General features: G+C 33.0%; 3 protein-coding genes across 9 annotated transcripts; 2 read left to right on the forward strand and 1 right to left on the reverse strand.

Annotated features, from left to right (window-relative positions):
• The first annotated feature begins 1,676 nt into the window (after nt 1–1,676).
• LOC124422808 (actin-5C) lies at nt 1,677–7,631 on the forward strand. Of its 3 annotated transcripts, none has more exons than XM_046959722.1 (2): nt 1,677–1,868; nt 5,887–7,631. In XM_046959722.1, exon 2 carries the CDS (start codon nt 5,905–5,907, stop codon nt 7,033–7,035), a length of 1,131 nt encoding a protein of 376 aa, XP_046815678.1. In that variant the 5' UTR covers nt 1,677–1,868; nt 5,887–5,904; the 3' UTR covers nt 7,036–7,631. The 3 variants fall into 3 exon arrangements, with proteins under 3 accessions (XP_046815678.1, XP_046815679.1, XP_046815677.1); XM_046959723.1 differs by lacking the exon at nt 1,677–1,868 and adding an exon at nt 4,434–4,641; XM_046959721.1 differs by lacking the exon at nt 1,677–1,868 and adding an exon at nt 4,437–4,637.
• A 145-nt stretch (nt 7,632–7,776) lies between these two features.
• On the forward strand, nt 7,777–12,827 carry LOC124422806 (transmembrane protein 104 homolog). Of its 2 annotated transcripts, XM_046959720.1 has the most exons (7): nt 7,777–9,778; nt 9,971–10,092; nt 10,158–10,242; nt 10,337–10,443; nt 10,561–10,711; nt 10,797–10,974; nt 11,110–12,827. In XM_046959720.1, the coding sequence occupies exons 1-7, from the start codon at nt 9,740–9,742 to the stop codon at nt 11,817–11,819; spliced, it is 1,392 nt and encodes a 463-aa protein (XP_046815676.1). In that variant the 5' UTR covers nt 7,777–9,739; the 3' UTR covers nt 11,820–12,827. The 2 variants fall into 2 exon arrangements, with proteins under 2 accessions (XP_046815676.1, XP_046815675.1); XM_046959719.1 differs by having other exon boundaries at nt 10,337–10,711.
• LOC124422805 (TBC1 domain family member 16) lies at nt 12,820–22,043 on the reverse strand. 4 transcript variants are annotated; one of them, XM_046959718.1, is made up of 8 exons: nt 19,370–19,974; nt 16,905–17,567; nt 16,655–16,838; nt 16,359–16,568; nt 15,951–16,290; nt 15,452–15,877; nt 15,078–15,371; nt 12,820–14,971 (listed from the first exon to the last, which is right to left on the reverse strand). In XM_046959718.1, exons 2-8 carry the CDS (start codon nt 17,190–17,192, stop codon nt 14,587–14,589), a joined length of 2,127 nt encoding a protein of 708 aa, XP_046815674.1. In that variant the 5' UTR covers nt 17,193–17,567; nt 19,370–19,974; the 3' UTR covers nt 12,820–14,586. The 4 variants fall into 4 exon arrangements, 3 of the variants coding, with proteins under 3 accessions (XP_046815674.1, XP_046815672.1, XP_046815673.1); XM_046959716.1 differs by having other exon boundaries at nt 16,655–17,567; XM_046959717.1 differs by having other exon boundaries at nt 16,655–17,567; nt 18,953–19,974.
• Between the last annotated feature and the right edge of the window lie 4 nt (nt 22,044–22,047).

Below are 22,047 nucleotides of genomic sequence, written 5' to 3' on the forward strand. Positions count from 1 at the left end.
TGCTTTACTAAGCATTTTCAATAATACATATCACTCGCGTATATATAATTTTACTTTGAATACATATATATACATACATATTTTCCGAAGTTAAATTTTACATATTTTAATTTTATCAAATAAGAAAATCTCGTTTTAAATGATGCAAAAAATATTTTAACATTTATTAAAAAATAAAAAAAATTATATTAGAATACATTTTAATACGCCACAACAACATATTTTATCCATTTTATTTATATTTTTCATGTTAATTTCGTTTAAAAACATAATCGATAACTTTGAATAGATACATTTTAAACATAATTTGTAATATTTTTTAATATAATTACCACCAAATATATTTTATTATCTATATACTATACTATTATTTGGATTAAAAAATAATAAATACATAGCAATATATTTTTTTAATTATTTATCAGTATAGATTACAAGTAAGATATGATTTGATGAATCAAGTCATTACATGGAAATTCATATTGCGCCATATTTGCCACAATGCTTTATCTAATAATGATTTCATCAAACAACGTCAAAGAATAAATAAAAAAATTAAAAAATAAAAAACAAAATATGACGCAATTCTCACGTATATATGATTATTAAGAACGAAAGATTTAAGTGGAGAAAACAATGACGTATACATTAAATTGATTGAAAAACTTGTTTTCTGTTTTATAAAATGTTTGTAGTAACCTTGCCCAGAAATCATTGTAATCGTTCTTCGTGCCGATAAGGTTAGACTTGAAAGTTAACGACTCACTTCGGTATCATAACTTGCTTAAATTGTTTTTCCTCTTACACACACAAGCCAATAATATATTTAAATTGCAAAATGCGATTAAAATATGTTAATCACATTAGAGACTGATAATCTATATATGTGACTTGTGCATTATGGAATGAGTAAATTCTTCTTCGTTCGACTTCTCTGTCGTGAAGCAATTGCTAACCGTGTGAAAAATTTTTAAGTCAAAGGAAAGCGCAGTCTCACGAAAACTCCTGACTATTTCTCATGACTCACCCTATACCTACTATCGATAGAGTACTCTCTTTTCGTATATACATACGCGTATGTGTATGCGTATGTATAAGTGAATGTAAGCGTATATGTGTATAAGATCGTGTGTCGCATGCAACTCCGTTACGAGATATATGTATGTGTTGTGTTACGCACAACATGCAAGCGCACACATTCTCCTTTCTACGCACACATTCTACAAACGGTTAGTCAGACAGGCGGGGAACCCTTACGTACTAGTGTGTACGCATCCAGAAGGCATTATACTCCCCGTATCGTACAGTTTGAAGCGGCATTTGGAGAATCTAGCCGGCAGCCGGTCGAACGACCAATCAGCGAGCCGCTTTCGTTTTATGCCCATATATGGCAAGAGCTGTGAATCCGCAAGGTGGGGGAAGAGCCGGCTGGACGAGTCCATTCCAATCGTATAGAGGGGGGTTCGCCTTAGATGAGAACAATTCCATGTAAAAATGATGATAGGAGTCGCCACGAGTCATATGCAATTAAAGATTAATCAATAGAAAATTTGTCTAATTATATATATACATAAATAATTGAATCGAGCTGAAATATAAAAATAAAAGGCCAACGTGCCTTGATCGATCACAGTCTGAAGTATATCGCTTTGGTCTCGTGGTATACCGACCACACCTACGGGCGAGTCCACAGAACGCGGTAGGAGCCACGATCTCGCTCACAGTCCTCGCGACTCGCGACCCCTCGAGTCTCATTCGTACTTCGTGCCTGATAGTAGTATCCTTGTGGTGGCCCTACGCCGAACAACGGACGTGTTCTCTCTCGACCAGTTCGTCGACGCTTCTTTGTGTCTTTAACTCTTTTAAAGGTGAGTCAAATCATAATAATGATACCAAACATTAACGCCTTTTCTTATTAGATAGGGAAACGTAATATTCGTAAGATCTGTTAGAAATAAATATACAATTTATAACATGAAATTTGTTTGAGACGTTAGTTGATGAAGCCGGTCGAGAAAACGGGACCGGCCGGCCATGTTGGCAGGGCGTTGCTCTCCTTATCTGTACAACTTCGAATTTTCTCGAAACACTTAATGCCTCTCTTACTTTTTATATTATTCGTTTCAGTTGGTTTGTGAAATTTTTTTTGTTTTCTCTCTCCACCTCTGTGTCTCTCTCTCTCTCTCTCTCTCTCTCTCTCTCTCTCTCTCCTCTCTCTCGCACGCGCGTTTTATATGTCCTATATTTTCTCGCGATTATTCTTCTCACGGATAAGAAGGAAACTGATGGCTTGGCCCGTTGAAGCTGATCCGACAGGTTGCCGGCATCAAGTGGTCGTTCCCCTGACACACGTTCAGCACGTAGTCTCTCTTTCCTCGCAGGTGGTCGCGACGAAACGGTGGTTTATTAATAGCACTCGACGCCGTTGTATATATGTATATGTACTTGCACGCTCTCGTGCACGCTTGTGCGAGAAGAACGGCCACTAACCTATCTACGATTATATGCCACTAATCTATCATTTTAATAGCAAGGAAACACGACATGATATTTCTTTCATTTTCTTTTTCTTTTTATCTAAAATTTTAACCTATTACAACGGCTGTTTATTTTCTCTTCCTTTTTTTTCTTTCTTTCTTTCTTTCAAATTTCTACAATACGAAAGGAGCCAATAGTATTTAATGTTAGTCTAGACATTCTTTTGAATGTCTTCAGATATTATTGCTTTTTTCTTGATTAAAAGAAGACAAAACGAAATTATTTTCATCAAAGATATGGACAATTAAACAAAACAAGAGATTAGTTTGGAATAATCATCGTTCCAGAGTGCGTCCCGGCACTCTACATTCTCTCTCTCTCTCTCTCTTTCTCTCTCTCTCTCTCTCTCGTATCTCAAATTCTCTGCAGATTTCTCTTTCACATTCGTCGATTGGCAATACTGAAACCAATTGGAGTCTAGTAAATTTAAGCGTCACGTTCGAAAAATGAATACTTTTGCAATCTGACGACAATTGCTTCTTATTTCTCAATGATTTCTAAACGTGTATAAGATCTAATTATTAAAAGTAAAAAAGTCAAAGTGCTTGGTGATCTTCACGATTACAATGAAACGATATTTTATTTTAAATCGTGGAGGCGACTTTGTGTGAAATAAAATCGACATAGTCACAAAATGTTTTAATCACCAGGCATGTAGACGAATTAAAAAAATGTTTACCTAATCTCTTAAATAATTTTGGTTATATTTAAGCATAATCTAAAAAATAACTTTGTCTACCACTGTTATTTCTACTACTGTTATTCTACCACAGTTATATCGTACCCTACAATTTCACTTTAGAAATGTTAAAATCTGCGCTTCTGTACTCTGAGAGAACACGGAACCTGGCATTTTGTTAACGTAACATGCGAATAAGTTTCAGTAACCGATTTTAAAAACTAATATCTCTGTGTAATTAAAAAATCGTATCTAATAAAATCCAGCCGATATTTCTATCCTTTTTTTTTTTTTTTTAAACTTTATCGAATAGCGATTATTGAAATTAAAAAAACGAAAAAGTCTATTCCAAAGTTAAACTTTCTATTAATTAATTATAATCTTATATATACATATAAGACGAGACGATAATATTTTAAAAATTTGCTCATATACATTACAATCGTAATATTAGAAAGCACGTGGCTTCGTTTCCCCAATGTCCTTCATAGTAACGCTTAAGAAAAAAATTCCAAGAAATATAATAACGGTCAAAGTCATCGTCAAAGTTTCGTTTATAAAGAGTGATGAATAATTGCGTTATAATGAAACAGATATCTTCGAAACTAAAAATCAGAAAAGAAAAAAAATAAACGATGATAATCCGTTGGGGAATAGAGTCGTGAAATCTCTTAGAAAATGTTCATTTTTTCGTTATATATATACACATAAATATATATATCGTTTATTTTTCAATTTAAAATTACATAATTGCATGAGTATTGACTCAAACTCAGATTGCCCCGTTACCGGAAGCAGAATTCTTGTTCCATGGAAAAAGAAAATATTCTCATTGACATTGGACAAGATGACGATCTTCTAAGCGACACGAAGTTTCTTGCGAATGGTCGTCAAAGGGAAGAAAGAAAAAAATGGTACGGCAAAAGGGAGGGGAATAGCGAGGATTATGATAGAGAAGATGAGAGAGGAGAGAAAGAGAGAGATGGAGGGTTAGGAGGAGGTGGGAGAAGCACGTTGGCAGGAGTTCGCGAGATGTTCGGTTCAGGCAATTCGAGCGCGATGCACAGCTTGTGGAGGGTTGCGCGAGAGATAAAGGAGAGGGGAAGGAGAAAGAGTAAGTGAGTGGGGATAGACCCCACCGTGGCGAAGCAGTTCCATATATGGTAAAGAGAGCCAGGATTGGCGGAGGGTGTCCTGCCCTTATTGGTCGACGGGCAGAGTGGTGGAGAGGATCGCGAAGGGGACGACGCTCTTCGTATAATACACTGCGCGCTCTTCTGTCAACCTACACTCTGTGTTTGGTGCTAGATCGGTTCGCAGTGTCGGCGGTTATTACGGACATACGACGACCGAGCTCTTCCTAACTTGTACATATTACAAGTATATCTCTATTTCGTTCTCTATTTTTACGTGAAGCGAAGTAAGTTCTCTGATATAAACGAAGAACATTTATATATATATATAAAGAAAAAAATTGTTGGATAGAATAGCAAGTGGTGATTTTTATATAATATATTATTTTACTCACACATATATATATCTAAAGTGTGATAGAGAAATTCGGAAGAAGGATTATAGCTCTTTACAACCGTTTTGAGGATTCCTTTTCTCCGCAGTGCAACGAATTAATTTCGAAGTGTCGAGAAACTGTATCATGTTAATTTATATCTCATTTAAAGATTTCGAATTATTTGTCAAAATTCAAAATAGTGGGTGTGTTCGAATTCGATGTATTCGCGCGTGAGTCATATTATTAAAGGTGTTCTGTTAGAGAATATTCTTCTCTCTAACGAAGTCTCCCTCTCTCTTTCTTTCTCTTGTTGATTATATTATTACTGTTCGCCGCTCGATGGCGCTTAGAGAACATGAATCTTCGATTTCATATATAGACGCCGATCGTAATTCCGATCTTTATTTCTTGTGAAAGATCGGTTATATGGAATCATAATTCTACGTCTTTGTCCTTGAATTATAAAGAATAGAAAGTTATTAGAGCTAAAAATTTATTGAAGATAACAAGAAAATAATTATTTTTACAAACTATCGGAAATTCTTTATCGGTTGGCGACCGTTTAGCCGGGGAAGGGCGGGGCAGGGTGCGGTCATTCCATCGTGACGTGTACTTGCTGACTCGCCCATATCGTTTCTGAAATTCTATTCCTCATTTAATATTCTTGCCACATTTCAAATTTTAACAAATTCTTTTTTATCTGGAATATAAACTTTTTTTTATAAAATTCTTATTACTTCATATATTAGTATTACTTTGGTATGGTAATATATACCTATATACTATTATCGAAATAATAGGTATAGTAATTTGTTTTTATTTTATTGATTGCATCGATATATCCTTTCATCGCTTTTTCCAATAGAGTTTGAATGGAAAATGAAAACTTTCCTTTCGAACCTCTTTCGTTTAGTACAATACGTATTCTTCGTCGCCATCTTGTAAAGTTTCCTTTCAGGTAGCACGATGATAGGCTGAGAATATTTTGTACAATTTGATTAGTAGATATAAGATTCAATTGAATGACTTATTATTTTATCTATGTAATTGTCTATATTTTATAGAAAAATTGTAAATGATATATAAAATATGGAATTTAAAATTATTTATAATAATTGTTGATATTATAGAAAGATAATGTAGATTTCGTTATTTTCAGAAAAACAAATAAATAAACATGTGTGACGAGGAAGTTGCCGCACTCGTTGTTGATAATGGATCTGGTATGTGTAAAGCTGGTTTCGCTGGAGATGATGCACCCCGTGCTGTCTTCCCATCCATTGTCGGCAGACCACGCCACCAGGGTGTCATGGTAGGCATGGGACAGAAAGATTCGTACGTCGGAGATGAAGCTCAATCGAAGAGAGGTATCTTAACATTGAAATACCCGATTGAACACGGAATCGTCACCAACTGGGATGATATGGAAAAAATCTGGCATCACACTTTCTACAACGAACTTCGAGTTGCACCTGAGGAACACCCTGTTCTCCTCACGGAAGCTCCATTGAACCCTAAGGCGAATCGCGAAAAGATGACGCAAATCATGTTTGAAACGTTCAATACACCAGCTATGTACGTTGCTATTCAGGCCGTACTGTCTCTATACGCTTCCGGTCGTACTACTGGTATTGTCTTAGATTCTGGCGATGGTGTATCTCACACCGTACCGATCTACGAAGGATATGCTTTACCACACGCTATCCTTCGTCTCGACTTGGCTGGTCGTGATCTTACTGACTACCTCATGAAGATCCTTACCGAGAGAGGATACTCTTTCACTACCACGGCCGAGCGTGAAATCGTACGAGACATCAAGGAGAAACTCTGCTACGTCGCTTTAGACTTTGAACAAGAAATGGCAACTGCTGCTTCGTCATCGAGCTTAGAAAAGAGCTATGAACTTCCTGACGGTCAGGTGATCACTATTGGTAACGAAAGATTCCGTTGTCCCGAGGCTCTCTTCCAACCATCGTTCTTGGGTATGGAAGCTTGCGGAATACATGAGACCACTTACAATTCGATCATGAAGTGCGACGTCGATATTCGTAAGGATCTCTATGCGAACACCGTCTTGTCTGGTGGTACCACCATGTATCCAGGTATTGCTGATAGAATGCAGAAGGAGATCACTGCCTTGGCTCCCTCTACCATGAAAATCAAGATTATCGCACCACCTGAAAGGAAATATTCTGTATGGATTGGTGGATCTATTCTCGCGTCGCTATCAACCTTCCAGCAAATGTGGATCTCTAAACAAGAGTATGACGAGTCTGGACCGTCTATCGTTCACAGGAAGTGCTTCTAAACGCATTTGATATTCCTTTTCCCATACTATCATTCCCCGAAGTCCCGATATGCGCGGGATCGTAGTGCGGTGAACGGCCCTTCGCGCCCCCGAGTTAATATCTCGAGGTTCACTACACTACCAGCAGCGTGGTGGGTGGCCTCGCGCGATGCAATGGAAGTAAGTTATGACCTTTGCTTGCGTTATTAAAAGGAAAGGAAAAGCGTTCGTTTCGACGACGATCGGTTAGCCTGCTCGTTATCCTAAGATGCGAGAGAATCTTTTTCAAGTTCTAATTTTTTTGATTATTTTCTAATTCTCTCTCTCTCCCCTCCTCCTCTCTCTCTCTCCCTCTCTCTCTCTCGATCACGTCTGACGGGCTCTCTCATCTGTCGTCGTCGAAAGGAACGGCCCTTTTAATAATACGCGGTCACAGTATTATAATTTATTTCTATTGTCTTGTGCAAGACCACGCACGACACAGACGAACACACGTTACGAATACATACGTACTATACGCATACTACAATCACAAACACATACACACACTCTTCACATACATCTTAAAGACTACTTTAGACTTATGGTATTATAAAATAAAACTCTTAAAAACACGATCAACTTGGACTCTTGTGTCTTTTAAGATCAGTTATTATTATCCAGATCCTTTCAATCGAAATGCATCCCTATGAAAGAAAGAAAGAAAAAGAAAAGAGAACCTTCGTCGTCACACCTTGCACTACGATGATGCATAGAGAGAAACTTGTGCGTGCGAAATTTATCACCATGCTTCGGTTTCATGATAATCAATTAATCTCATCGAATCACGCGAATCCTTTTTATACATAATTGTAGCTTTTGTACCGTTTGACGTCGTTGATTGTAACGTAAGATTTGTGGTGAGGAAAGAAAAAAAAACGAGAAATAGGAAAAGGATAGAAAAACAAAAAAAAAGAAAGATAAGAAGAAGAAATAATACTTAACATATAAATTACTCTAAGAATTTAATTAGGTTTATATGTTCAGTCGAATAAAAATTATTTTCAATCAACTTGCACCGTGTTAATCTTCTTCCGCGACGATGCGTTCGTGTTTTGTATAATAGAGAGAGAAAAAGAAAGAAAATAGTTGAAATAACTACTCTTCGTTATTATGATTATTATAATTATTAATTAGCACAAGTCTAGCAAGCTTTACGTGTGTTCTCTCTCTTTCAATGATTTGTTACGCATTGTTACAGTTAAACGTCGATTATCCGGCACGATTAGATCTGTGTTATCATCACAATAATAACAAAGAACAACATCAACAACCTATGTAACGTCACAAGAAACATCTTAGACATATTTAATGCATGAGTACCAATAATAAACGTATGCATTTATATCAAAGTTTTTTCATCATTTCTAAACTTTAACGCGAATCCGATCATGTATTTCATTTAAATTGAGATAATCGACTGTTTCTGTACCTTAAATACAATTTCAGGTCAAAATTTCACTTGTTCATTTTTCTCGGATAATTACAACGAATTCATACTAAATAATACTATAATGAAACGCGTTTATCAGTTTTTTCTTTTTTTTTTTCTTTTTTATATTTTCACTTTCTTTTACAACTTTTTTATCTAAATGTATGATAGAACATTTTCAAATTATTTAATATCTCTTAATTTCTTTATTTTATCTTTATTGAACACTGACCTACATTAACTTCGTTAAATTACACGCGCTTGTGTGTGCGTGTACATGTGTATGCATGTGTTCTAATTATTCTTGTAAAGCCATTTAATCATCCTTCGCTTATCAATTGTCATTACAAGAGGCCATGGATCTAAATAATTGTAATGATACTCTTGATTATATCAAAAGGACTGGATAAGTATTTATAAAAATTGCAATAATAGTGACTTTTCAGGTATATATATATATCTAATGTTTTATTTACTTAATATTGATATTTTTTTTCTAATCATAAATACATCGTTTATAATCTAACAAAAGTTCCTAAAGAATGATATTTCCTTCCTATTTTGATTAAACATAATTTATGATTTGAAAGGGTCAATCAACACTTATGCGTTCGATCAACCCAGTTAAGAGAAGAGATTATCATAGAAATAGATTATTGTCTATTTTGCTAATAGATGTGAATCTGATTCGACGTATCGTATCCGGTAGATGGCGTATCTCTGGCAATTGTTGGTAAGGTGGGAAAATATATAAAATTCATACGTTTATAGGTGGCAGCATAGGACGAACGATAAAAGATATGCATTATTTGACAGGTGCTTTGTCCAAAAAATCGATATGAATCTAATAAAAAGACAAAGAAAAAGAAAAATAAACGATTTATGGTATTTGTTCTGTCATAACAAGTCAAAATGTCATTAAATCTTTGAATCGTTCGAAATTTATTTGTTGTTAGAAATTGATGTTTCATTATTTTCATAAAGGTTAACATAAAGGTTTGAAGAGAAGGATATGAAGATAATAAAAAATTTGATATAACTTTGAAAAAAAAGAGGTTATCGTTTAATACATATCTGATATTTTCACTAATTCGACATGACTAAGTCATGATCGGTTTCGGTGAAGTCGCTCTTGTACACCATCATCGTTAGAAAAATACAAAACGATAGTCTAACGTCAATGACATCTATGTGATTGTAATAAAAAAAAAATTTAATATACATTCTTTCATATTGCATGCAAGTTCGGTCAAGATGCCAGAACAAAATTCGAGCGACCAATATTCAACGTTGGTAAGCGAATGATTTAACTTTGACATTAAGATTCGATGTTACGTTTTACATAACCTTTGTTCGTAAACAATAGATTAAACTGTTATCAATTAAATAATAACGCAGTTACTTTTAGCACTGTACTATATAATTCATTGCATAATTCATCTTTTCTTCTCGAAATCTAATTGAATTTTTTTTCTTTTTTCCTAGGTTGGTCTGATATACATCTTCAATCTTATCGTTGGAACAGGAGCTTTGACTCTTCCAGCTGTTTTTAGTAGAGCAGGATGGGTTCTTGGTTTCACTGTTATTTTGATATTAGCCTTTATAAGGTGAATAAATGAGATATTTTATTAAATATAACTCGAGATGATAATTATTTTTTTTATTATTACAGCTTTATGACAGTTACCTTTGTTATTGAGGTAATGGCATCTGCCAATGCAATAGTTACTTGGAGGCAAATTCAACATCGAAAACGTGTTAGTTTTTCTTCTTATTATTTTTTGTTTTTTTTTTATTTGGATTTTTTTTTTAATATATTGTAAATTTATATTCTATTTCGATCTTTTTTAGGCGATGCAAACATTGGGTGAATCTTGCCCTTCCAATTCTGATTCAGAAGATACACCATTAGTTACTGCTTATACAGCCAGTCCAGATCGATCGGATACAACTTATCGGTATTACATAATTCATGATAAGATAGAGATGGGACAAATAGCATCAATTTTTTTCAATAAGTTTGGTACCACCTTATTTTATTTATGTCTTGCTATTTATTTATATGGCGATTTAAGTATTTATGGTGCGGCTGTAGCTAAATCAATAGCAGATGTTGCTTGTACCTATCAACCGAAGAACTTAACATGTAATGATACTATAGCAGATAATGAAGTTTGTTGGGAAGGTTCTGTTTTGGATCGATTGGATGCATATAGAATATTTCTTGTATGTTATCATTTTATAAAATTGTAATATCGTTGATATCATTTACGCATTGTGAACTAATGGAATTTGTTGTTATTATTTATAGACTATTTTTATCTTTATGCTGGGACCTTTTGTATTTGTTAATGTACAAAAGACCAAGTATCTTCAGTTATTAACTTCGGCTATGAGATGGCTCGCATTTACTATCATGATTGTTTATGCAGTAAGAAAACTTGCTATCGATGGCCCGCAAGGCAATCCACCGCTTGCAAATATATCAGGTAAGCTATATTAAGAGATAAGCAATATTATATAAATATATATGACTAAACGAAGAAGTAAACAATATTATATTAATATATAAGACTAAATGAATTGTGCAAAAATTATGTTAATCGATAATGTATCTATTTCAGGAATTCCTAGTCTCTTCGGTGCTTGCGTATATTCGTTTATGTGTCATCATTCTTTGCCTGCATTGGTTGCTCCGATTGCGAATAAATCTATGCTTAATCGGTCTCTTGCATTGGATTATGTATTAATAGCATCTTTTTATCTTTTACTTGCGCTGACCGGGGCGTTCGCTTTCGAACATCTTGATGATCTTTATACTTTGGATTTCGGGCCACGCGGATCAGGAGATTGTTCTAAAAGCACAAACATCTTTATGCTTATAATCGAATATTTTTTGGCACTTTTTCCAGTCTTCACTCTGAGCACAAGTTTTCCCATAATAGCTATTACGCTCAGAAACAATTTACAATCTTTGTTTTTATACGATGATACGTCTTATAATTTTTGCCTTCGAAGATTGATCTTCCCTATATTAGCAATACTCCCGCCTTATTTAATTGCTATGAGCACCAAAGATCTCTCTAAATTAGTTGGCATTACAGGATCGTATGCAGGAACTTGCATTCAATATTTAATTCCTACTTTCTTAGTTTATTATGCTAGAAAAAAGACAAATAAAATTATTGGTCTTGGTGTTATCAACAAATTTGCCAGTCCCTTTTCAAGCAATTTCTGGCTTATCTTTGTAACAGTATGGGCAATCGCGTCCATGTTTTTAGTATCAGTTAATTTCATACAAATTTATTTCCAAGCAGCATGGCTAAATCAGTAGCATATAAATTTTCCATACAGATTGTACATCTATGAGATCTATGAGATCAAGATGCACATTAAATTATTAAGATTTTCGAATATACTGTTCGTGTGCGTGAAGAAATGAAAACATGTCGTTTCTGTATCATGATATTTCATGGCATAAGTTCCTGATGTAGGAACTGTACTAAAAATTAATGATAAATAACTATTAATTTAAGGAAGATATCAATATATGATGGTGTTAGAGATGATGGATTATTATACTAAATCAAAGCAAATAAGGCTTAATTTTGATTAGTTTCAAACTAGTCGAGGAAAAGTTCTGCTTTTCTTAATGCGGATGAAGAATAGTTTATGGCACAGAGCAGGTTCGCATGTGCTACAAAAAAATGACAATACTTTGGCACAAGTCAAGATCGACATTGTACAAGCCAAATTGATAAGTGTAAAAATTGAAATTCTTTTCTACAATATATTAATTAACTTTAATCGCTGTAATCTAGCATGTATTCAAATGTTGATGTCTATTCTATGTAAAGAAGTCTTTCAAATAACTGATACTTGCTCAATTAAATGACAAAGATTTATAGTATGGGCAGTATGAAAATATGGATAAAATTCAAAGAGAAAATAATTATTAAATTTGTTTAACATTCAAAGATTCTATTATAACTCATTGTAGTATTTATTTATGACTCTTTTAATATATACATTTTACTTTTGCAAATTTGTATCAGATGTTTCACTGATTGTAACAGTGTTAAAGGCCAAGAGTGAGCAAGTAAATGGAGTTAATTGTTAATGTATCATAATTTAATTATACAATGGTGTATTATTATATATAAGTCTTAAGATAATAGTACAGAAATATTTTTATATAAGTGTAAAACTGCCAAAAAAAGTACTGATAGTATGTTTGAAAAACTTTGTACCTGTACAAATGTAGCGTACAATAAACAAAAAATGCATATATATTTTCCAAAAAGCAATGCAAACGAAAATAAATATATAATTGATTGTACAAGTTTATTTAGATTTATTTATATGCATATATACATATATTACTATCTTATATATTTATATTATTTTATAGTTTATATTATAATAGACTCGAGTGTGACAGACTTTTAACACAGATAGAATTCTCTTTAAAATTCCAACAACACAAGGTAGCACAGTTAAAGCACGTTAACCGTTCAATTCAGAAATCTTATAAATTGGTTTTAATCGCATTGAAAACATATATAGAATAACCAAAATGCAAGATTTCTGCAAACGGTCGAACATTCGCGCACATTTATCACAATTTAACATTTTACAAAAACGTACAATATTTTACAATCACACAGGACAGAAAAAATATATATATATGTTTTATTGAGATAATATAAATTATTATGAATATATATGAATACATAATTCACAGCCGATGAGGCATGAACAAATTTCGTATATAACACGAGAACATAGATATTGAATTAAAAAAAACAAAAAAGTTAATATAAAACACATTAAATATATAACTTATATAAATAACATAATACTTGTAAATGATGGCAAGTGAGTAAAAATTATCTAAATATATATAAAAGATTCATATTATGAGGCGATAAAAGAATTTTAAAATAGATACGTTATATATATATAAGAGATATTTTTTTGTCGCTCTACAAAGATGCCTTTGATTTCTCTCTTTGGTTTTGTTCTGTACACTCGAAAGCTTCTTGTTTGTGTCCTTTAAAAATTGATAATCGACGTATTAATCTCGTCGTAAAATGAAATTTGTATCATCTAAGAGTTCGTTCTAATTAATTCTGAACTTTAAGACTAGGATGATTGTATTTTCTTCATCCTTTTCGATCATCAGTCTTCGATTGTACTAAAGGTATGTGTGTGCAGAATTTCTAAATATTTCGTGAATTTTCTCTAATCGCGATAACTATTTATCATTGCGCACGAAGTTCGATATTTACATATATCGTAGATATTTTTTTATATCGACGAACAATATCATTTATGGTGTCTAATTATATCATTCGCGGCAATATATATTTATTATCTATTATATAAACAGAATATTTCGTAACATGTAGGACTCATTTCATTAGTGGACAGAAGACAATAAATAATGAAAAAAGTTCATATAAACATGTGGCCCATTTGTATGGATAAAATAATTGCTGTAGCAAAACTTCCAAACTGTTGTACGTCTACTGTTCTTTACTATTGCTATTCTTATTTTTCAACATGGAAACAAAGTGAAATGAATCATATATATAAATGAACATTTTTCATTGTTTAGCATTTCCTAATTATCGATGAAATGTGTCCCACAAATTACGAAACACTCTATATATAGATTGACAATATGAACGCTGTCTAAAAAGCTGTATATCATTTTCTATATCACTACCAAACTTGTTCATTTTTATTTGAAACGTTGGCTGTTTTTATCAAAAATCGTATTTTTGTTATAGATATGTGTATTTTTCAGATTTGACTAAATTGATAATCGATATAACTCATTGAATACATATTATCTGGACCATCATCTTATATTGAAATCGAATACGAACTAATGTGAATGATATCGAAAACATTTAGAGACAGACTTAATTTTGTATTTACAAACCGAAAACGTGTTCGGTTTTATTTATTTTTTTTTCTTTTTTTACTTTCATTAAATCCGGTTATGATGTAACGGATGTAAATTAGCATGTAACGTTATAATAAGCATATAACGTTATAATTATATGTAATCATTAGTATAATAAATTAGGTCGTTAATCGTAATTATCCAAATAAGGGCATGACGCATCTTCATGACCTATGCATTCAATTACCGGATCATGACTGCTATCCCACATCCCTGGACCACATTGGCGACAAAGTCCAGCAAGTGTACAAGGTAAACGAACGAGCTGACGAAAATTATGAAGAAGACCGCGTGCCTTTCTTAATATCAAATTTCCATCCATATACATGGCAAGTGAACTAAAATGCAATAGCATTTCGTCGGTTCTAAGATCTTGCGCTATTACGTCGTCAGCGTAAACACACATTATGGCTAAACAAAGGAACAAGTGAAAATGATCCGTTAAATAGTTGACCCAGCAAGCTTCCCACATGATGAGAGCAACTTCGGTTGGAAATTCACGTTTTAAACACCTGTTATCGAAGAGAAAAAAGATATTATTTTACAAATAATAATTCTATTGAGTTATGGCTTTTATATATATATATATATTTTTTTTTTTTTTTTAATTATACTTACAAGAGGATCCATCGATGACAAAATAATAATTCTAAGGCATCTGTATGTTTCTGTAGGTGAATATAGAAATCTGGCACCATAATTCTAATTAATTCTCTGAGATAGCACAAATTTCTATCCATATCTATATCAGTAGGTGTACACACTGCTACCGATCTTTGCATCAATCCAGCGAAACACCAGAAGGCATCGATTTCTGAATTAAGTTCTGCCAATAATGGAGCCAATAAATCAGACATACCTTGAGTGTATCCCAATCGGGGATTATAAACCGCGTAATTTAATAAAATATTTCTGGAAATAAGATATTCTTCATTTAAAAATATTCTTTTATTACTGATAATAATAATAACGATGACCAGTGAGATACTTACTTCATAACTTCGATATTTGGATTATCCTCTCCAGCATAATATGGATTTCCTCTATCTGTTCGTACAACATCCTTTTCCACTATACAAACTACATTTCGCCAAAAACGTTCTCCCTGCTCTGGATTCATGTGTAGTCTACGTTTTTGAATTTCCTCATATTCTTGTCTTCTAAGAGCATCAATTTGTTCTCGATCTTCGTAAGTGCTTTGATAAGAATAACAATGTAAGAGGAAGGGCCAAACAATTTTTCTCAAAGCTGGTTCCAACCCTCCAAAAAAGATTCCTTTACGGAGAGCCAAATCATCTTCTACTTGTCCCTTTTCATTTAATAAGTCTTTCCATGCTAAAGATGTAATCATTGGAACTTGTCCTTCTTCAGGATGCAATTCATCGCGGCCCACTTCAGGTCGACAAACCATAAAATGCCTGCATTATAAATGTACAAATGATAAACATTAAAATAATATATTTATAATCATATAATAATATTATAACGTACCTATAAGGTAAAGTTTCCTCTGTATCAGCGTCTAATCTAGGATAAAGTAATTGATGCCATTGGTGTAAAGTAGCAGCAAGGCGATCCAATCCACCATGATGAAAGTGTAAAATCTTGTATTGACTTTCTCTGCTAGCAACTACCAATTGTCCACATGTACAAGCTGGATCTGCAAAGAATAACCTCAAGGATCGCATTTCACTAAGATCCACGGAAAATCTTCTACATCGATGAGCTCTTCTCAATGTAACAGGAGAGGCAGTTGCACTTTCAGGAAAAGTAAGATTATGTTGAAGTGCCAGAAGTTCAGGCGATCTCATCCATGATGGTATTTCTTCAGCTGAAAAAAAAAGATATAAAAATAGATAACAAAAAATAATTCAATAATTCCTCGATCTAATTACTTACCATCTGTGTGTGTAGATATAGAGAGACTACAAGTAGAAGTCAGCGACATACTACGACTCTTAATACTCACATTGTCATAACATAAATGTATCCGATCATCTTCTACACTTTTATAATCATTGTCAACAGTGTTCTTACATTTTTCTGCTTCTTCCATTGATTCTGAATAAAAACGATTAATCCTTTGATCTCTCTCCTTTCTAATGATTCCTGAAACATCACAGATATTTTCTTTTTCCTTCCCCCATTAACTAAGTTTCTATATTGATTACTTTTTTCTTTTCTCTGAAACTCACCAATATCCTTGGAAGTGTCTTCATCCTCGCAAATACGTACTCCGGTAGAAAATCCTCCAGAACAAACACGTTCGCAATCGCCACACCTAATAGGTTCTTTTGCTTCCAGACAAACATCGACTCTCTCCTCCAGAGATTCCTTCTCGCAACTATTCTCATAGCGTTTCTCTCCAAGCTCTGAAATCTTTGTATGACATGGCTCGCTGGTTTCAGTATCACGAGACATCACAATACTCTCCAATTTTCTTACATTTAAACTCTCCAAAGTAGTTGGATGTTTACGTAAGGTGCTATTAGGTATCCAACTAAGATGCAATGTTGGCACGTCAGAATTTTTATTAAACTTACAGGTTATGGTCATGTATCCAGGATGATGCACGACGTCAGAATTCTGACGCGTTAAAGTTGGGGGATGTACGCAGACATTGTTCTTACAAAACAATGCCTCACCATCCTGATAAATAGTACGACGTTCATCCTGGCTGCCGTCGCCGAGGATGTAATTGCTCGCTTTCCTGAGAATACTCGGAAGCGGCATCTTCGTCGGTTAACGAATCTCCCCCGTTTCGGCGCATGGACTTCTTTCGCTTTTTATTAGATGTCTTACCTTTTCTTTATTTTCTTCTCTTCCTTTATCCTTATTTTATTTCTCATTTTTGTTTAACAAATCGATCACAAGTAACTTGTTTGAAATGTGCACGAATGTGGCACAAAAAAACGTTCTTCTGATCTATTATACGGAGGAGACGCATTTCAATCTTTTTTTTTTTTCTTTCACCCTTAATTATTATTTTCTTCGTGAACGTTCTTTCCCGAAGATTATTCCTTCGAAAAAAAAAGTCATAGAATCGTCGTAAGATCGGTTTTTATATCGATGACGAATTCTTCTTTCAATTGAAAATCTTGTTAACTTCTGAAAAATATGAAGAAAAAAAAAGTAAGATAGATGTATTTAAAATAAGATTCGGAAGCGTCTCGATGCAATAAACTAAACTAAACACAAAGGTGGCGAGTTTCAGTTCAGTTCGCGCCATGCGCGATGAGAACTAGGAAGAACCGCGAGGTATTCGTGATTTCTAAATAGGACACTTTTCCGGCACGATAAAAGGCTTGACACACGTTGACCTCAATCCATTATGCAACATTCTAACTTCTGTCTCTCAAATCAATTGCTATGCTTACCAAATATTAAATACCTAAAATATCATATTACATCAAATTTTCATTCATCTATAATTTATTTCAAATTTTGAAAAAAGATGATATATATATATATTTCGAGCAATCGAAATTCGAATAGTGTGTCGATGATTGGACATTGATCGATTAGTTCGGTCAATTGCGATTATCGAATGGATATCATCTCATTGAAACGTTTGTTTTTATAGAATCGATGAATTTTCTATCCATAAATTAATAGAGAAAAAAAGAGTATATTTTCGATCAAATTTACGTCGATACCAGCGCAATAAATTAAAAAATGATTTCAGCTAACAATTAAATAAATTTTGATATATTTTATAATTATTAGTCGTGTTATATGATCGAGAAATTTAATTTTTATTTATTTGATCAGTATTTTTTATTAATTAATGATATGTATTTTATTAAATAAATATAATCAGTATGCATGAATATTTTGTTCAGTATAAATAATTAAGTGTCAGGGTTGCGTCAGAGTTACGTCATTTATATTACGTACTAATATTTTATTATAAATATTCCCCGTTTATTTAAAATATTGACCCAGTAAATGGCAATCAGGGAACTTTAAATGAATTGCGATAAAATAAACTTATTATGGTGTCAGAAAATAAAACAACATTTTTTCTTTGCTATCAGATAAATGGAAATGCCTGTTGTGTGAATAAATTATAAATAATATCGATCATTTTAATATGTCTACTGGAAATATCTTTGATGTTGTTCGTTAAGAGAAATGTTTAGAGATGCATATTTCAGATGCATGGATAGTAATAAAATATCTACAAGGTGTTCGAGAAGTCAGTATTAATTTTATTTTTCTTAATCGTTTATTTTTCTTAAGAATCTGTTTGACTTCAATCAATATGTACAAAATTACATGTAGAATTAAATAGAATATGGTGCAATGGATGTAATAATTTTTCGTTAAAAACAAATGAAGAAAAAAGATAAAAAGAGATAAAAATTCAGATGTATAATAAACGTTTTCGTAAGTTATTATTTTTTAACCATATTTTAATGGAAAAAATTCGTGCAAAATCGTTTACTTGTCCGCATTCATATTATAAGCAATTATCATATATGTACATGTACCTGGTCTTTTTGATAAAGCAGTTCAGAAAAAGCGTCTATACAGAGGTTCACCTGGATCTTATGAAATTGAAATACGTTCCTCGTTGAGGAACGTTCGATTGCAAGCGACGGATTATGTATGTCCAAATCAAAGGTCAATAATGGTTACAAAGAACGAATTCAATAATACACAAAATATTTTTGTGTAGAAAAATCACGTTTACTTAGAGACATCATGTATATATCATATGTAAAAACACCGATGCTATACATACATATACAAAGAATTATTTTTTTCGGTAAACACAGAGAGAGCGAGAGAGAGAGAGAGAGAGAGAGAGAGAGATAGAGATAGAGAGATAGAGAGAGGGAGAGAGAAAGAGAGAGCGCAAATGATCACTGTCGATGAGTTATAAACATAGCACAGTCCATACGTACTCCGTCACTTGTTCATGATATATAGGTAGCGTCGCGACGCCTCAGCTGCTCTTCCAAGAACAAGCAGAAAAGCATCGACTTGATCTCGTAAAGACGGCGTTACAACGGAACGTAAAACGTGTCTTGCCACATGCAAAGCGTCGCGCTGCTTCTCTCTTATCCAGGATCAATATTTTCATCTGATCACGAAACCTGCGTGTTTTGCCCTACTACCCGAGCTATCGACATATCGTTCTCGTTACACCTCCGCTTGCTTTTTTTATTGATCTTTGAACTTTACCCACTCATTCGTTTCACCTTCTATTCATTCCTCCACTCTGCGTTTTCTTTAACTTCGATTTTTCAAGAGTGTCTGTTTTTCGTGTGTATGACTTTTTGTCCTATATTAAAAGATCGGTTCGATTTCTCTAACCAATCGTTTTTATATTGGACACGACTCAACAGTTACATTAAATTACCGAATAATGAGTATAATATTTAATAGGAATAAATAAATAATATTATTGTATTAATTACTATTGGTAAATAAATAAAAAATAATTAAAACCGATTAATTGGATAGGTTTCCTAAATATCTTCAGTGATGTTTTTTTACACAGTTTACAGTATCTAACTGTACTCTAATGTGCTTCGTAATTAAATATTATTTTATGATCTTTATTAAGAACTACTCCAGATTTAGGTCCACGTTTTAAATAGGATATTGTAGAATATGCTGAAAAATGAAAATCTTCTTGCAGGTAGCCATTTATCAGTAAATGTCCTATTATAGCTTCTCCTGTCTCCCTAGAAAATGTTGGAGTAGGCACTTTGGCAACTCTTAATAATGATGCTCCTTTACCAAACCAGGCATCTATTAGCTTTAATGCTGTTAATCTTGTCTCGTTTTGGATGGCTTTTGTAATAATTTCATACAAATGTCTACAATATGGTGCTATATTGAATTCCTTCTTTTCCTTGGGTTTCCGACAATGATCACACATTTGAGTACAATCCTTAGTTTCCCAATTTTCTTCGAAATGTTTAGCGATTAGGCTACGTCTACAAGAGTTTTGATCCAAACAATATTCTAACATTTTATACAGATTTTGCAAGCCAACCTTATCTTGAAATACCATAGTACTTAACCTGAACACATCAGGTAATCTATACAAGACAATACATGCTGATTTTTTACCATCTCTACCAGCTCTTCCACTTTCTTGATAAAAATTTTCCATAGATTTAGAAATACAATGGTGTATGACAAAACGAACATCTGGTTTATCTATACCCAATCCGAAAGCAATTGTAGCTATTACAGCTTGGTATTTACCAGAGATCCATTTAGCATATACTTCAGATCTATAATCTGCCTCTAACATTGCATGATAACATCCCACTTTTAATTGTAAACTACGTAAGTCCGTTGTTAATTGTTCTGCATCTTTAATAGTAGTTGTATAAATTATACCAGATTTATCTTTGAACCTATTTTTTAATAAGTTTTCTATCATTGCTAGACAGGTATCCTTATCTGCTGGTTTACGGCGTACTTCATAGAACAAATTTGGTCTGTTAAATGGAGCTCTCAAAACTAGGCAGCCTTGAATATCTAACATTTTTTGTACATCCAAAATAATCTTAGCTGGTGCTGTTGCGGTAAGACCAAGAACTGGTATACCTGGAAACATAGATTTTAAAATTCCAAGAAATTTATAATCTGGTCTGAAATCATGTCCCCATTGACTACAACAGTGTACTTCATCTATTGCAAAACGATCTAATTTTTTTAATTCGTATGCTTTTTGTAACTTGCTCATAAAACGATTTGATTTTGCCATATATTCTGGCGTAACATAAATTAATTTAAGATCAGATTTTTTATCTATTAGGGAATTCATTATCGTTTTAACATTTTCTTTATCTGCCTTTGCATGCAGCATTAAAGCTTTCACATTAAGTTTGTGTAGTCCATGTAACTGATCTTCCATTAATGATAATAAAGGAGAAACTACTATAGTAATGCCTTTACTAATTACAGCCGGCAATTGATAACACAAACTTTTGCCACCACCTGTAGGCATAATTAAAATAACATCTTCATTAGATAAGATTGCATTCATGGTTGGTAATTGTAAAGGTCGCATGTTTTGTATTTTAAAAACATCTTGTAACGTTTTCTTTAGATTTTTGGACCAATTGAAATTTTCCTCATCCCAATTCTTTTTTGATACAGACAAGCTTTTTTTCAATAGTGCGTCATCGCGTAATTTTTCTTTACGTTGGATTAACACATTTTTACGATCTTCAAGTTTCTGTAATTCAGTTTCTATTTCCCGTAATTCGTAATCAATAGCAGCTATTTCATCTTCTTCAGTAACTGAAAAATAAATAAATAAGTGATGAGATATTAATAAGGCAGATGGAATCATATGAAAATTTTTTTTGTTATCCCTTTCTTATTTTTTATATTGTTAATAGTATTTACAAAAAATAATAAAAAATAAACAAACAAATAATAAAAAATAAACAAACAAATAAAAATTGGAAGAACGCACCTTCGCTATGATCGTCAATTTTAATTACATCTTTCGAACTACATTCAGACATCATAAATAATTCTAATTATTTACTATAGTTTATTAGTGATAAGTTATAAAAAGTAGATAAAATTATCGACGAAAAATTCCACGATA

Source organism: Vespa crabro, chromosome 3 (genome assembly GCF_910589235.1).
Source record: "Vespa crabro chromosome 3, iyVesCrab1.2, whole genome shotgun sequence".
Taxonomy (NCBI): Eukaryota; Metazoa; Arthropoda; class Insecta; order Hymenoptera; family Vespidae; genus Vespa; species Vespa crabro.